This window comes from Nycticebus coucang, chromosome 19 (genome assembly GCF_027406575.1).
Source record: "Nycticebus coucang isolate mNycCou1 chromosome 19, mNycCou1.pri, whole genome shotgun sequence".
Classification (NCBI taxonomy): domain Eukaryota; kingdom Metazoa; phylum Chordata; class Mammalia; order Primates; family Lorisidae; genus Nycticebus; species Nycticebus coucang.
In genome coordinates this window covers 52,642,601-52,658,833 of record NC_069798.1, presented here as the reverse complement: position 1 = coordinate 52,658,833, position 16,233 = coordinate 52,642,601, and the positions used below count along the sequence as shown (strand labels likewise).

General features: G+C 37.8%; 1 protein-coding gene across 5 annotated transcripts in view; it reads left to right on the top strand.

Annotated features, from left to right (window-relative positions):
• The window catches only part of TXNL1 (thioredoxin like 1), a 43,076-nt gene that overhangs the window by 12,508 nt on the left and 14,335 nt on the right, over positions 1-16,233 (top strand). For all 5 annotated transcript variants that reach the window (XM_053571248.1, XM_053571246.1, XM_053571245.1 and 2 more), the window contains exons 2-6: positions 1,171-1,267; positions 3,689-3,862; positions 8,134-8,256; positions 10,190-10,259; positions 13,187-13,359. In XM_053571248.1, coding sequence (XP_053427223.1) covers positions 1,171-1,267; positions 3,689-3,862; positions 8,134-8,256; positions 10,190-10,259; positions 13,187-13,359 — 637 coding nt within the window. The remainder of the gene's footprint in view (positions 1-1,170; positions 1,268-3,688; positions 3,863-8,133; positions 8,257-10,189; positions 10,260-13,186; positions 13,360-16,233) is intronic.

The window sequence follows — 16,233 nt, the reverse complement described above, 5'->3', positions numbered from 1 at the left end:
TTATTTCAACTCTTACATTAGCTCTGCAGTCCACCTGGAATTGGTTTTGTTTTTTTGGATAGTGTGAAGTAGAGGTCAAGATTCATTCTTTTTCATATATGACCATCCATTTGATCCAACACTAGTTATTGAAATGACTGTCCTTTCCTCATTGCACTGCTGTGTCAAGATTTTCGTAAATCAGGGTGCTATATGTGGGATGAATCTGTTTCTGGGCTGTTCTTTTTATATTAGTCAGTTTGTTTATCTTTGTACCAGTACTGTGTACTCCTAATTAATAAAGATTTGTTATAGCTCTTAATATCTGATAATGTATTTTCTGTAGCTTTGATCCTTAAAGTGGCTGGAGCTCTCCTTGGTATTTGCTTATAAATTTAAATTTGTTACTTTTTTTTCTGGAGACAGAGTCTTACTTTCTTGCCACCTATAGAGTGCTGTGTGTCTTTACAGCTCACAGCAAACTCAAACTCTTGGGCTCAAGTGATCCTCTTGCCTCAGCCTCCTGAGTAGCTGGGACTACAGGCACCCACCACCACACCTGGCTATTTTTTTTTTTTTTTTTACGAGATGGGGGGCTTGCTCTTCCTTAGGCTGGTCTCAAACTCATGAGTTCAGGTAATCACCCACCTTGGCCTCCCAGAGTGCTGGGATTACAGGTGTTTAAATTTGTTACTTTCTCTAAGAAAACCTGCTGGGATTTTTTTTTTTTTTTTTTTTTTTTTTTTGGTTTTTGGCCGGGGCTGGGTTTGAACCCGCCACCTCCGGCATATGGGACCGGCGCCCTACTCCTTGAGCTACAGGTGCTGCCCTAGATTTTATATGTACTCTAAAGATCAAATTAAGGAGAATTGATATCTTGGCAACACTTGAGTTTTCCAATTCATAAGCATAGTATATTCCTACCATTTGTTTAGGTTTTCTTTAATTTCTCTCACTGAGAACAAGGTTGGAAGACTTAATACTATTAGACATGAATAGTTAATGTATCTTTTCTTATTAAGGCAATATGGTATTGGTACAAGTGGATTTAAATAACCCAGTATAAAAGATTGGACAATTGAAAGCCAGAAATATCAGTGTTTAATTTATGTTTTAATTGAAAAAGTGTTTTGAGTATAAATTAGCACAATCTTTGGTGTTACCTTAATGTCTCGTCTCTCTTTCTCACAGGTGTGGACCATGTTTGAGGATTGCCCCAGCTTTCAGTTCTATGAGTAATAAATATCCACAGGCTGTTTTCTTGGAAGTAGATGTACATCAGTGTCAGGTAAGGGAGAAAAGTCTTTTTTTTTTTTTTTTTTTCTTTTTAATTTACTTCCAAATCAATTTGAAATCCAACATTAATGCCCTTCATTTATCTCTTTATGCACATAGTACTTATTCCTTTGAAGATAGGAAGATGTTATGTTGACATGATTTTACAGATGTCATTATGGCTGCATTAGTTAAGAAGGGTAGCACATTATTAATTGCTTCAGGTTTGTATTATCTAGTACCCTTCTGAAATAAAACTAATATGTCATTAAACTAATGGGTCACCTAGTAGTTCTGTATTTTACTTTCTTTGTCTTTGCAAATCTAGAATTGTATCTTCTGTTACCGTGGCATAGGCTGATGATAAAGCCATGGGAAGGAATTCTTGGGGATAGGGTGTTTTGAATTGATCAGTTTGTAATCTTACCTCCAAAGCCTCATACTCATCTGAAAATTTAAAATGTTGATTAGCCATACTGTTGAGTATCAGTATCTTTCTTGGTTAGCCCTGAGAAATGCTCTCTAAGTGTGAGAGAGCTGTATGGTATAAAGTACAATAAATAGCCCTGATCAGTTGGAATGGTATACGAGTGACAGTTTAGTATTTGCATATCTAGAAATGTGATCTTTGTTACATTTCTGAATGTAGAAAATATTTTAAAATAATTATGTAGTTTGTTAGTAGTTTGAGAATTTGGCGTAAATTTCAGTACTTATGTCACGTTATTGGACTGCATCACACAGTCTGTATTTTAAATATTCACTATCTCTAATCTGAAAATGCTTTTTTCCGGAGCCTTGCCGTCTGGTACACTGTAAAGGTGGCAAATCGAAATTGAGATGTGCTCAAAGTATAAAATGCACATCAGATATTAAGGATAAAAGAATGTACAGTATTAGATTATCTTTTTATGTACATTATGTTGAAAATGCATTTATTAGGTTTACTAGTACTACTAAAATTGATTTTACTTGTTTCTTTCTACTTTTTTATTATGAATACCAGAAAAGTTTTTTTTTTTTTATGGTTGTTTTTTTGTTTTTTGCTGAAACAGTGTCTTGCTTTGTTGTCTGAGTTAAAATGCAGTAGCATTATCATAGCTCGCTGGTCCCTCAAACTCCTGGGCTCAAGCAGTCCTTCTGCCTCAGCTTCCTAAGTAGCTGGGACTAGCAGGGATGTAGCACCACACCGACTAATTTTTTTTGTATTTTGTAGAGATGGGATCTTGCTATGTTGTCCAGGCAGGTCTCAATCTCCTAAGCTAAAGTAATCCTCTTGCCTTAACCTCCCAACGTGCTGGGTTGATGGGGGTGAGCCACCATATGCATATGTAGCTCACATGTGTCTTACGTTATCTTTCTTGTGGACAGCAGTTTTCTGAAAGATCAGTCATAGTTTTTTCACTTAGGCTTAGGGAAGACATTCCTATGTTATCTTTATGTTCTTTTTCTTTAAATAAGATAACAGTGCCTTTTCATAGTATTTGAATATGTAAGGCAACACTTTTACTTTACTGTTTCCCTTATACTTGTTATGAAAAAGTTTAAACCAGAATACTCAATTATTAGGTTATTAGGTAACTTCCATTCATTAGTTAGTCTTATAAAATTCTGGAGATAGGGCAGAATTTAAAAAGATAGCTCTTACAGTGTGTTTGATAGGTGACCAGATGTTACTTCTGTAAGAGTAAAAATGGGGTGATGTTTGCAGTACAGAAGACATTTCCTCCTTTTCATAGGCAGACTAGCTACTGCTTTTTTTTTTTTTTTTTAAGAGACAGTCTCACTTTGTCACCCTCGGTAGAGTGCTGTGGCATTACAGCTCACAGCAACCTCCAGCTCTTGGGCTTAGGTGATTCTCTTGCCTCAGCCTCCCAAGTAGCTGGGACTACAGGCGCCCGCCACAACACCCCAAGTAGCTGGGACTATAGGCGCCCGCCACAACGCCCGGCTATTTTTTTGTTGCAGTTTGGCCAGGGCCGGGTTCGAACCCGCCACCCTTGGTATATGGGGCTGGTGCCCTACTCACTGAGCCACAGGTGCTGCCACTAGTGTTTTTTAGGTGTATTCTTTATCCTCACTGCAGTGGTTGGTGTTGACTGATCAGTATCTTTCTTGGTTAGCCCTGAGAAATGCTCTCTAAGTGTGAGAGAGCTGTATGGTATAAAGTACATTTTCTGTATTGGAAGCTAATTGTTACACTGGATGAAGTATATACCAGTAAAACTGATAAAAATGTAGGGGCTATTCTTCATTGTGGATATAAGGCTAATATGTCTATGCTCAATTAGGAATAGGACTGCTTTCTCTTAAATAATTCAGAATATAATATTTTACATGTTTTTAGTTCACACTTATGATATAAAGATGTAGAATGAATGTTCAGAGTGGTTTAAGATTTAATTCATAATACTGTCTAACTTGCCAATTCTAGGGAACAGCTGCCACCAATAATATATCAGCAACACCTACATTTTTGTTTTTCCGAAACAAAGTAAGAATTGATCAGTATCAAGGAGCAGATGCTGTGGGATTAGAAGAAAAAATCAAGCAGCACTTAGAAAACGACCCTGGAAGCAATGAGGACACAGATATTCCAAAAGGCTATGTACGTGAACTGAAAAGTGGCCTCACGATAGAGTATCTTGCATTGGTCATTATTTGGTTAAAATGAGATTGACTGTGTTTCATGTTTTATCTCTTATTCATAATTCATATAAGAACTTTCAATCTAAATTTATTAGCTGATTATTGAGTCTTGTCTATGTGTCTGTTAATCATAACATCATAAACTGTTTTTTCTCAGTTTTTCCTAATTTTCTTAACCATTGCTTTTTATCTGTTTTCTGAACTATTTTAATAGCCATCTTTAAATTCTTGTTTTATATTTTTTCATAAAAACTATGTGCATTAGAAAAATTTTCCACTTTTTTTTTTTTTTTTTATTGTAGAGAGAGTCTCACTGTACTGCCCTCGGGTAGAGTGCCGTGGCATCACACGGCTCACAGCAACCTCTAACTCTAGGGCTTACACGATTCTCTTGCCTCAGTCTCCCCGAGCAGCTGGGACTACAGGCGCCTGCCACAACGCCCGGCTATTTTTTTGTTGCAGTTTGGCCGGGGCTGGGTTTGAACCCGCCACCCTCGGCATATGGGGCCCGGCGCCCTACTCACTGAGCCACAGGCGCTGCCCAAAAAATTTTCCACTTTTTGATAGTTTTGTAAATGACTTGCATATTTTATTTAATTTTTAAAAATTTATGTATTTATTTTTGAGTCTTGCTCTGTTTGCCCAGGCTGGAATGCAGTGGCAAAATCATAGCTCACTGCAGCCTTGGACAGGCTTAAGAGATCTTGTCCCCATTGGCTTGTGTACTATGCCGGCTGTTTTTTTTGTTTGTTTGTTTTTTTTTTAATTTTTGTAGAGATGGGGTCTTGCTATGTTTCTGGCTAGGTTGATCTCAAACTCCTGGCCTCAAGAGATCTTCCACCTCAGCCTCACAAAGTGCTGGGATTACAGGCATGAGCCACTGTGCCCAGTTTGACTTGTAAATTGTAGTTAATGACCTTTACATACTGACCTACCTTTTAAATGTATCCCCTCTTTCATGGTCCTCTATTAAGAAAAAGTCTAATTATTGATTTTGTTTTAGAATTAAATGTGATTTAGTGTGATGTGTGTTAACCTAAGTTACAAGAATAAGTTATCATTCTAAACCTAAGTTAATTAAGAGTAAATTATCATTTTAAATACTAACCTGAAGGTTTAGAAACTTAAAGGATTTGAAAACAACATAGTTCAGTTTGTTATAATGCAGCTTCTTTACCATCTGAGAGCTATTCTGGAAGGAAGCAAAATTCAGAAGTGGTATTTCATAGTAGCAGATTTGTTTACCCTGCATACTAAAATATACATATTAATATTTCTTAATGTTTCTGGTTATGATGTTATTGCACTGGTGGATCAAAGAATAAATTTTTTAAACATACTACGTCACATTAAAGCTAATACATTAAACAACGGTATCAAGTATTTAAAAGCAGATCTGTGTCCTGAGACTACCAATCCTTTCTGCAAGCCTTTCAAATTCATGCTGAGTAAAGAGAAACTATAGTGCAGTTAGTATAAGACGTTCCTCTTGTGTATAGGAGGTGGGGTGTCAAAAAGTGTTATAATGTGATACTGGCAGTACTTACTTAAAGTTAGGGAAGTGTAACTGGTGTTTGTTTAAAATAGACCTGTAAATAGAAGTTGTAATATGTAATTAGAAAGAATGAACATGTCGTTTAACTCAGGGGTGTGATTCCCCCCCTTTTGGAAAATTGTGGCAGTCATTTAACATGTAAACTGTGTGTTTACGTTTTTGTATGTTTTTCCTTTATTACTAAGGGCATTTGCACGAAATTGTGTTATGAGCACAGCAGCCTACTGACTGCTTAGCTATAGGGTCTTTGTATATCATCTAAGTGTGATATCAATGTTTTGGCCTTAGGTAGGAATCAAGCAGGACAATGTCAGGTTTTAGGAAATAAAAATGAGGCATCCATACAAATGTTATGGATAAAATGTGAAAAGCTATTACAAAAACATTTTCACTGCCATGTGCTGTGCCTTACGCTTGAATCCTAGCACTCTGGGTGGCGGAGGCTGGTGGATTGTTTGAGCTTATGAGCTTGAGGCCAGCCTGAGCAAAAAGTGAGACCCTGGGATGGCGCTTTGTGGCTCAGTGAGTAGGGTGCCAGCCTCATATAGCAGAGGTGGCGGGTTCAAACCCGGCCCTGGCCAAAAACTGCAAAAAAAAAAGTAAGACCCTCATCTCTGCTAAAAAATACAAAAACTGAGGCAAGAGGATCGCTTGAGCCCAAGAGCTGGAGGTTGCTGTGAGCTGTGATGCCACGGCACTCTACCCAGGGTGAGAGCTTAAGACTCTTGTCTCAAAGAAAAAAAAATTTTTTTTTTCATGTGGTATTCATCCAGACATTGAAGTTTTGAACTATTTACATCTTGTAGCATTATGAAATATTTAAAACTGGTAATGTCTTTCCCCCCAAATCATCATTCTTAGAATATAAAATAGAAGCCTGATGGGAGTAAGAGTTGATGAAAACCTTTATCTTAAGTAAGTTACATAAAAGCATTGCAGAAATATATTGACAATTTTTTATAAAACTGTGGATTTCTTAGAAGAGTTTGAGTCATTATTTTTTAACACCCAAAAGCTCTTCATGATCTCCAAATATGCAGAAATGTCATTAGACAAAATTTCACACCCATTTATTCATAAAGCATTCAATTGAATCTTTTTTTCTTTTTCTTTTCTTTCTTTTTTTTTTTGAGACACAGTATCACTGTGTCTGTGTTGCCCTCGGTAGAGTGCTGTGGCATCACAGTGCACAGCAACCTCTAACTCTTGGGCTTAAGTGATTCTCTTGCCTCAGGCTCCCAAGTAGTTGGGACTACAGGTACACGACACAAATGCCCTGCTACTTTCTTTAACTTTTTTTGTTACAGTTGTCGTCGTTTAGCAGGCCCAGGCTGGGTTCGAACCGCCAGCCTTAGTGTATGTTGCTGGTGCCCTACTCACTGAGCTATGAGTGCTGCCCTCAGTTAAATCTTAATAGGGAACACTACAGGCATTCCCACTAAAGTTAGAAACAAGTCAAGAGCATGACCACTAGCACCACAACTCTCCGACATCGTGTGGGACATATGGAAATATCAGAGTATTAAGAAATCCATAAGCTGAATGACTGTAGATTAAAAGAGATTTAAGAGATGTATTACTTCTATATATACCTTTATGCTTTTGGGATCTTTATTCCGAGTCTAATAATTTAACACTAAAACATTTACGAGGCAGTTGAGGAAATTTGGATGCTGATGATATTTAATGGTATTCAGGTGTTATTGTTTTAATTTTGATAATACTGAGAATATTTTTAAAAGAATGTTCTTAAATCTTAGAAACTCACACTGATATATTTGTGAATAAAATAAAAGATGTCTAAGATTTACTTCAAAGTAATCAGGAGGAGGGTTAGGATATAGTGTAGGGGGATAAGTGAAACAAGAGTGACTGTGAGGGCGGCGCCTGTGGCTCAAGGAGTAGGGCGCCGGTCCCATATGCCGGAGGTGGCGGGTTCAAACCTAGCCCCAGCCAAAAAAAAAAAAAAAAAAAAGAGTGACTGTGAATTGACTGTGAGGGAGTGGCGGGCACATGGCTTTCACTAGATTATTCTATTTGTATATGTTTGAGCTCTCATAATGAAACATTTTAAGTCCTTGTTTGCTACTCACCTTTAACTTCTTCATGATTAAAGGTTATTTTAATTTGCATATTTCCTATTGTAAAACACTGCTATAAAAATATATATGTCCACATTTTATAATTTCATCAAGTAGTCCAAGATTAGATTTGGCTTTAATAAATAGTAGTAGATCTAAGTCAGAAAATCAGATAAAGGACTATAATAAATAGGAATTATTTTATTTTTATTTATATTTTTTAGATATAGTCTTACTTTGTTGCCCTCAGTAGAGTGCTGTGGCGTCACAGCTCACAGCAACCTCTAGCTCTTGGGCTTAGGCAATTCTTTTGCCTCAGCCTCCCGAGTAGCTGGGACCACAGGTGCCCGCCACAATGCCCGGCTATTTTTTTGTTGCAGTTTGGCCCGGGCTGGGTTCGAACCTGCCATCCTCAGAATATGGGGTCAGTGCCCTACCCACTGAGCCACAGGCGCCACCCTAGGAATTATTTTAAAAGAGAAGTTTTCTTTAAAGTTGCTTAATTTAGAGAGGATTACAGAATTAAATTTTTATTAACATTTTTATACTAATTTCAAGTGCTCTGTCTAAAAATCTTGATTTAATTTTCTTTAGATGGATTTAATGCCTTTTATTAACAAAGCTGGTTGTGAATGTCTTAATGAAAGTGATGAGCATGGATTTGACAACTGTTTACGAAAAGACATGACCTTCTTGGAATCTGACTGTGATGAACAGGTAATTGAATACTTAAGCTGAAGCATGTAGGGATTATCACTGTTGATGCCTGCTCTTGTTTCTTCTTCTTGTTCCATCTCATGGTTTATCTCTCTCCTTCCCAGACGATCACTTCTTCCTTTCCCTTTCGTAGCCTTCAGTTTGACTCCTCTTTTCTTTTTCTTCTGTTTGGGCTGCCAAGTGCACTAAGGAAAATAGCAGAACTCTTAGATTGGGCCCACTGCTGAGTTGAGCTCTTACTACTGTTTGATCCTTTTGTTTACCCTTGGTGTCTTCCATACTTTTTTCCCAAAATAAGTTTGTTTCTGAAAAATAGAGATTAATTAGGTGAGCACTCCCTGTGTGGCTGACTCCTTGCTGCCAGATATAAACCTTGTACAGTATTGTATTCCTGATGTTTCCCTGCACTGCCAGTGTCACAGAGGAAGTAGGGTCTTATCTCCTTATTTAAGCCATCTTTATCTTCAATCTTGGCTATAATTATCCTTAATTTACTTTCTATTTCATTGTCTCTAGTTTGCCCCTGTTTTGGTTCATCTTCTACATGGTCACGAAAGTAATTTTTCTAACATAAATTTGAATGTTTCTTTTCTTTTTTTTTTTTTTTTGTAGAGACAGAGTCTCACTTTATGGCCCTTGGTAGAGTGCCGTGGCCTCACACAGCTCACAGCAACCTCCAACTCCTGGGCTTAAGCGATTCTCTTGCCTCAGTCTCCCGAGTAGCTGGGACTACAGGCACCCGCCACAACGCCCGGCTATTTTTTTGTTGCAGTTTGGCCGGGGCTGGGTTTGAACCCGCCACCCTCGGCATATGGGGCCGGCGCCCTACTCACTGAGCCACAGGCGCCGCCCTGAATGTTTCTTTTCTTAAAAGAGTGAAATGATTCTTCATGGGCTTCAGGAAGACGACTGACTTGATCTGTTTCCAGCTTTCAAGTCTCATCTCCTGCCCTTTGCTTGTGGTTCAGTTCCCACACATCATGCTTGCTATTTTTCACACACTATTATGGATTAAATATAATGAGCATTGGTATAACCAAAGAAAATAGCGTAATTTTCTTAGGCAGATAGACCACACTATTATTCTGAAATCCTAAATCCAAACCCTTTCTTTGCTTTAACCAGAGCCAACTTATTGTACAGCTTTGAAAGTATCATTCACATCGTGTTTCTTATAAATGGGGCTTAAAATAATTTTAGATGTATGTCAGCAGGACTGGCTGCAGCCTTCCCAACATTTTCCTGTCAGGGAATCTTCTTAGGGTAGATGCGTAGGGACTTACCACAAATTCGGTTTTGACTGGAAAGATGATTGAACGAAGAACTCAATTTCTGAAAGACAGGCATTCTTACAGTTTTATATCCCAGTTGTCTTTCGTGGCCTTCCAGATTTAATTAGTCAAATAAGTGTGGGATGGAGTTTTGGAGGTTAAGAGTCTTCCAGTTTTTTTGAGTTTGGATCAGAGTTCATTTGAGGGCTAAGCTCTCTGCATAACGTCTGCATTGATTCCAAATTTGTCGAATGACATGGTTAGCTAGATGCTTGACAGACCATCCTAGAATATGTTAAGCTGGCTATAAGAAGGTGGTTTAAATTTTAATTTGGGAATTTTGTTGGATTTGTTGGAAAGCATATTGCTTGCCATTTTATAGGTTAAAATACCATAGGTTCTTATGTATAGTTTTAGTATTTAGTCCATTAAAGGATTTTTTTTTTGCCATCCCCCATATATAAATAATTGATGGTGGGATTTCTCAAATGTCAATCTAACAAGTACTTTGAACTGACTTATTTTCCATATCACATTGATTTTGTTGCATGGATTAGATTTTTTTTTTTTTTTTTTTGCCTGTGTTATTTTAATTCTACTTTGATGGTTTGTGTATTGAGGTGTTCAAGAGCCATTTTAAAATGAAACTATTTTCTCCACAGCTGCTTATTACTGTGGCATTCAACCAACCTGTTAAGCTTTATTCCATGAAATTTCAAGGGCCAGATAATGGTGAGTAAAGGATACCTTTTTTTTCTTTTTAACTAACTTCCTGTTTTGTAGAACTGTTAGTGTATATTTAAAACTTTTTCTTGTTTTAGGAAAGAGTGAAATTGTTGGAACAAAGCAGTGATACAATTAAATGGATAAATAATATGAGTTTATTAGATACTGAATGCAAGAAAGGGGACCCCCCCCAAAAAATATGTATAGCAAGAAAGAGGAAACTTTTATTTTGATTCTAAACTTTATTTTAAAATTTGATTCTTCTTAATTTGAAAACTGCTAAATCCTTTTTTCCAACTATTCTAAAACTTTAGGTTCTAAACAGCCATTTTTAGAATCAAAACTGAGAGATTTATATTAAACCCCTTCTATTTATAAATGATAAAACTGAAGCTCTAGATCTTGCTTACTGTCTATTAATAATATCCTTTTCTTTTTTTTTTGACTTTGAATAGATGATACTTTTTTATTTTTTATTTTTTGCAGTTTTGGCCGGGGCCGGGCTTGAACTTGCCACCCTCCAGTATATGGGGCTGGCGCCCTACTCTTTGAGCCACAGGCACTACCCATAGATGATACTTTTTAAACTCTTTAATGTGGAATGGTTTTCTTGTTTGGGCCTGGTTTGAACCACCTTCCTCTTACCCATGAAATGTAAATTGATAACACAAACAGTCTGGCTTCTTGGTGATATCAAAATAAAAGACCAGAGGGGTTTAGCAGTAAAAATAAAATATTTGCAAACGGTCAGAAATTGATAAAATGTCACCTGGACGGCAATATCATGTGGTGAGAGTAAAGCATGTTTACCTTATTGAAACTTTTTCTCTTTAAACATAGCTTTGGGTATACCTGTGTTGTCTGTGTCCCATGAAGTATAGTAGAATTTCCATGGTTGGCCGCCTTCCTATATTGGCCGCCTCCTTAACTTGACCTAATTTTCAGAGACTGGACATGCACCGCATGTGCAAAGGCCTATTTCCTTATGTAACTACACGTTGATCAGTCGGTTACAGTTCCTTGGGTGGTCAGCTTACAGAGGCCCTACTGTTGTTTATTGTATTTTCTTCCACTGAGCAGTTAGGCAGCATCTCAAAGGTTGTTAATAGAAAAAAACTTGTAAATTCAGTGAAACTCCAAAAATGGTTAAAGATTTAGAAGTTAAATTAGCTATATAGATGAAGTAACACTACTTTTGCATTAAGTATGATAGCAGAAGAGGTATATTTTCTCTAAAATTCAAAATGTGTTTATATCCTTTGAGCTACTGGGCATATTTCTTCGATATATTATTCTATGTAAATAATCCCAAAGGAGGAATGTTCTCTGTAGCATTATTTATACTAGCAAAGGATTATATATTCTTATTTTAAAAATAAAACATTTTAGATATCTCACCTACACGCTGTTTTATGAAACTATAGAAATGGAATATTCTCTTCTTTATATCTCTGTATATACATATAACTGTACAGACTTAGAATTTATGTTTCTGTGAAATAAAGAACTTTTCTTATCCATGCTCTCCCTTTTCGTGTGTGTTTCTTTTATACTTTTTTTTTGGCGGGGGGAGAAGTATGGAAATGGGGACTAGAGTTTTGGTTTTTTTTTTTTGTTGTTGTTGTTGTAGAGACAGAGTTTCACTTTATTGCCCTTGGCAGAGTGCTGTGGCGTCAAACAGCTCACAGCTCACTCCAACTCCTGGGCCTAGGCTATTCTGCCTCAGCCTCCCGAGCAGCTGGGACTACAGGCGCCTGCCACAACGCCCGGCCAGTTTTTTGTTGCAGTTTGGCCAGGGCTGGGTTTGAACCCGCCACCCTCGGTATATGGGGCTGGCGCCCTGCTCACTGAACCACAGGCGCCGCCCAGAGTTTTGGTTTTTTAAAAGTGATTGGGAGACATAGCTGAGGCCTTATTTGTCCGGTAGCATTTTCTTATCATTTGCTACTCTAAATTTTCATGTTAATAACTTTTATTAATAAAATTGTGCTTTTATCTGAAAATAGGAAATATATAAACAAATGCTGTAGAAATGAGTCTAATATTCTTTAATCAATCACAAAATATGGGTTTTAAATTGTGCCCTAAAGTTAAAGACATTTTATGTGTGTGGTCTTAGCACTGAGTGGATCCTCATCTAATCCCAGAGGTAAAATTTGGCAAGTTTTATTATTCCATTTTGCTGTGTGTCACTGATAATGCTTTCTTCCTAAATAACAAAACGTACCAATTACTGGAAACTGTAAAACCTAGTTCTAATGCTATTTCTTATATGAAACTTTTTGTTACCTGTTCTGTACTAACAGACTCCATTCTCCCTTTCTTTCTTTCTTTTTTTTTAAAGAGACAGTGTCTCACTTTATTGCCCTTGGTAGAGTGCCATGGCGTCACAAAGCTCACAGCAACCTCCAACTCCTGGGCTTAGGCGATTCTCTTGCCTCAGCCTCAGTAGCCCCAAGTAGCTGGGACTATAGCCTGGATATTTTTTGTTGCAGTTTGGCTGGGGTCGGGTTCGAACCCGCCACCCTTGGTATATGGGGCTGGCGCCCTACTCACTGAGCCACAGGTGCCGCCCTGTTCTCGCTTTCTCTATACCTCTTCACCAGTGGTATAGTGTTTATCATAGGATGTCTTCTGTAGTTGAGGGCAGGGACGTGTGTGTGTGTGTGTGTGTGTGTGTGTGTGTGTGTTTTAATCTCATAGTCACAATATTGAGTATAGTGCAAGCAGGGCCAAGAGAGTACCTGTGTATTGGGGGGAAAGATTGCTAAAATTCTCAGACTTTCTTCCAAGTTCTAATGGTGGAGGTTTTTGAGGTGTAGGTGTGTGCATACATATGTGTTTGTGTGTATTGTGTGAATGCAATGAAAAGGGGAAGAAAGTATAGTATATTTGAAATTTTAAAGAATTTCATTTATTCTACCATTTTATAGGTCAGGGTCCTAAATATGTAAAAATCTTTATCAACCTGCCTCGATCTATGGATTTTGAAGAGGCAGAAAGAAGTGAACCAACTCAAGCTCTGGAACTGACAGAGGATGATATTAAAGAAGATGGCATTGTCCCACTTCGTTACGTTAAGTTTCAGAATGTTAACAGTGTGACTGTAAGTAGTATTTCGTTCAAATCTGTTCAACAGCCTTGTGGGTAACAAACAATGTTATTTTCAGTATCCTTAGGTGATTCTAAATGTTTCTTTAAAGTGGCATTTATTCACTCAATTTGATATTAGTAAAAATGTTTGATGGGCTAATTAAATTTTCTTCTTTTTGATTTATCTGTGTACTGCAGAGGAAGGACAGGTTGATTCTTAAATATTTGTCGGTTTCTTCAATTGATTTTGTTTACATATGTCATAGCTTTTGTTAAAAGTTTATTCTGCACTCAGGGAGGCTGAGGTCAGTGGATTGCCTGCGCTCACAAGTTCAAGACCAGTCTGAGCAAGATCGGAGACCCCATTTCTAAAAATAGCTGGGCTTTGTGGCGGGCACCTGTAGTCCTAGCTATTCGGGAGGCTGAAGCAAGAGAATCACTTGAGCCCAAGAGTTTGAGATTGCTGTGAGCTATGATGCCAAGGCATTTTACCAAGGATGACAGAGTAAGAGTCTGTCTCAAAAAAAAAAAAAAAGTTCATTCTAGAATGTTTATACTTAAACAAGATATTTATACTGTATCCTTCATCAGGCGATGATGAGTGGTGATACAAAAGTAAAATCCAGTTTGCTTTTCCAGACTATAGAGTTTTTAATAGTGTTGTGGTCATGATCTTGGTAAAAATGACTTTTTTTTTTTTTTTTTAATTCTTGGGGATTCATTGAGGGTACACGAAACCAGGTTACACTGATTGCATTTGTTAGGTAAAGTCCCTCTTACAATCATGTCTGTCTTTCTCCCAAAAGGTGTGGCACACACCAAGGCCCCACCACCCTCCCTCCTTCCCTCTCTCGCTCGTCCTTTCCCCAATCCTCTCTCCTCCTTTCTCTCTCTGCTCTCCCCTTCCCCCACCCCCACCGTGTCCTTAATTGTCATTAATTGTCCTCATATCAGAATTGAGTACATAGGATTCATGCTTCTCCATTCTTGTGATGCTTTACTAAGAATAATGTGTTCCACTTCCATCCAGTTTAATACAAAGGCTGTAAAGTCTCCTTTTTTTTTTTTTTAATGGCTGACTAGTATTCCATGGTGTACATGTACCACAGCTTGTTAATCCATTCCTGGGTTGGTGGGCATTTAGGCTGTTTTCCACATTTTGGCGATTGTAAATTGAGCTGCAATTTACACAGTCTAGTACAAGTGTCCTTATGATAAAAGGATTTTTTCCCTTCTGGGTAGATGCCCAGTAATGGGATTGCAGGATCAAATGGGAGGTCTAGCTTGAGTTCTTTGAGGTTTCTCCATATGTCCTTCCAAAAAGATTATATTAGCTTGTAGTCCCACCAGCAGTGTAAAAGTGTTCCCTTCTCTCCACATCCACGCCAGCATCTGCAGTTTTGAGATTTTGTGATGTGGGCCATTCTCGCTGGGGTTAGATGATATCTCAGGCTGGTTTTGATTTGCGTTTCTCTAATAAACAGGGATGATGCGCTTTTTTTCATGTTTGTTAGCCATTCATCTGTCTTTAGAGCAGGTTCTATTGGTGTCTCTTGCCCATTTATATATGGGATTGTTGGCTTTTTTCATGTGGATTAATTTGAGTTCTCTATAGATCCTAGTTATCAAGCTTTTGTCTGATTCAAAATATGCAAATATGCTTCCCCATTGTATAGGTTGTGTCTTTGCTTTGGTTGTTGTCTCCTTAGCTGTACAGAAGCTTTTCAGTTTAATTAAGTCCCATTTGTTTATTTTTGTTGTTGCATTTGCCACAGCAGTGTTGTTCATGAAGTCTTTCCCTAGGCTGATATCTTCCAGTGTTTTTCCTATGCTTTCTTTGAGGTTTTTTATTGTTTCATGCCTTAAATTTAAGTCCTTTAGCTATCTTGAATCAATTTTTGTGAGTGGAGAAAGGCGTGGGTCCAGTTTCAGTTTTTTACATGTGAATATCCAGTTCTCCCAGCACCATTTATTGAATAAGGAGTCTTTACCCCAAGGTATGTTCTTGTTTGATTTATCAAAGATGAGGTGGTTGTAAGATGTTAGTTTCATTTCCTGGTTTTCTATTCGATTTCAAATGTCCATGTCTCTATTTTAGTGCCAGTATCAGGCTGTCTTGACCATTCTGGCTTTGTAGTACAGCCTAAAATCTGTTATGGTGATGCCCCCAGCTTTATTTTTATTAGTAAGAACTGCCTTAGCTATTTGAGGTTGTTTCTGGTTCCATACAAAATACAGAATCATTTTTTTCAAATCTTGAAAGTACAGTGTTGGTATTTTAATAGGAATGGCATTGAATAGGTAGATTGCTTTGGGAAGTATAGACATTTTAACCATATTGATTGTTCCCAGCCATGAGCATGGTACATTCTTCCATTTGTTAATATCCTCTCCTATTTCCTTTCTGAGGACTTCATAATTTTCTTTATAGAGGTCCTTCATCTCCTTTGTTAGGTATATTCCTAGGTATTTCATTTTCTTTGAAAGTATGGTGAAAGGAGTTGTGTCCTTAGCCTCTCTTCTTGACTATTATTGGCGTATACAAAAGCTACTGACTTGTGGACGTTGATTTTATATCCTGAGACATTACTGTATTTTTTGATGACTTCCAAGAGTCTGGCACCCTGAATAGAGTGCTGTGGCATCATAGCTCACAGCAACCTCAAGCTCTTAAGCTCAATTGATCGTCTTGCTTCATTTTTTTGTATTTTTAGAGGCTGGGGTTTCACTATTGCTCAGGCCGGTCTCAAACTCCTGAGCTCAAGCAGTCCACCCCCTTGGCCTCCCAGAGTGCTAGCATTACAGCCCTTGAGTAGCTAGGACTACAGGCATGCACTGCCATGCTCAGCTTAAAAATGGCTTTTTAAATAGATAGTTTCGTATTTTA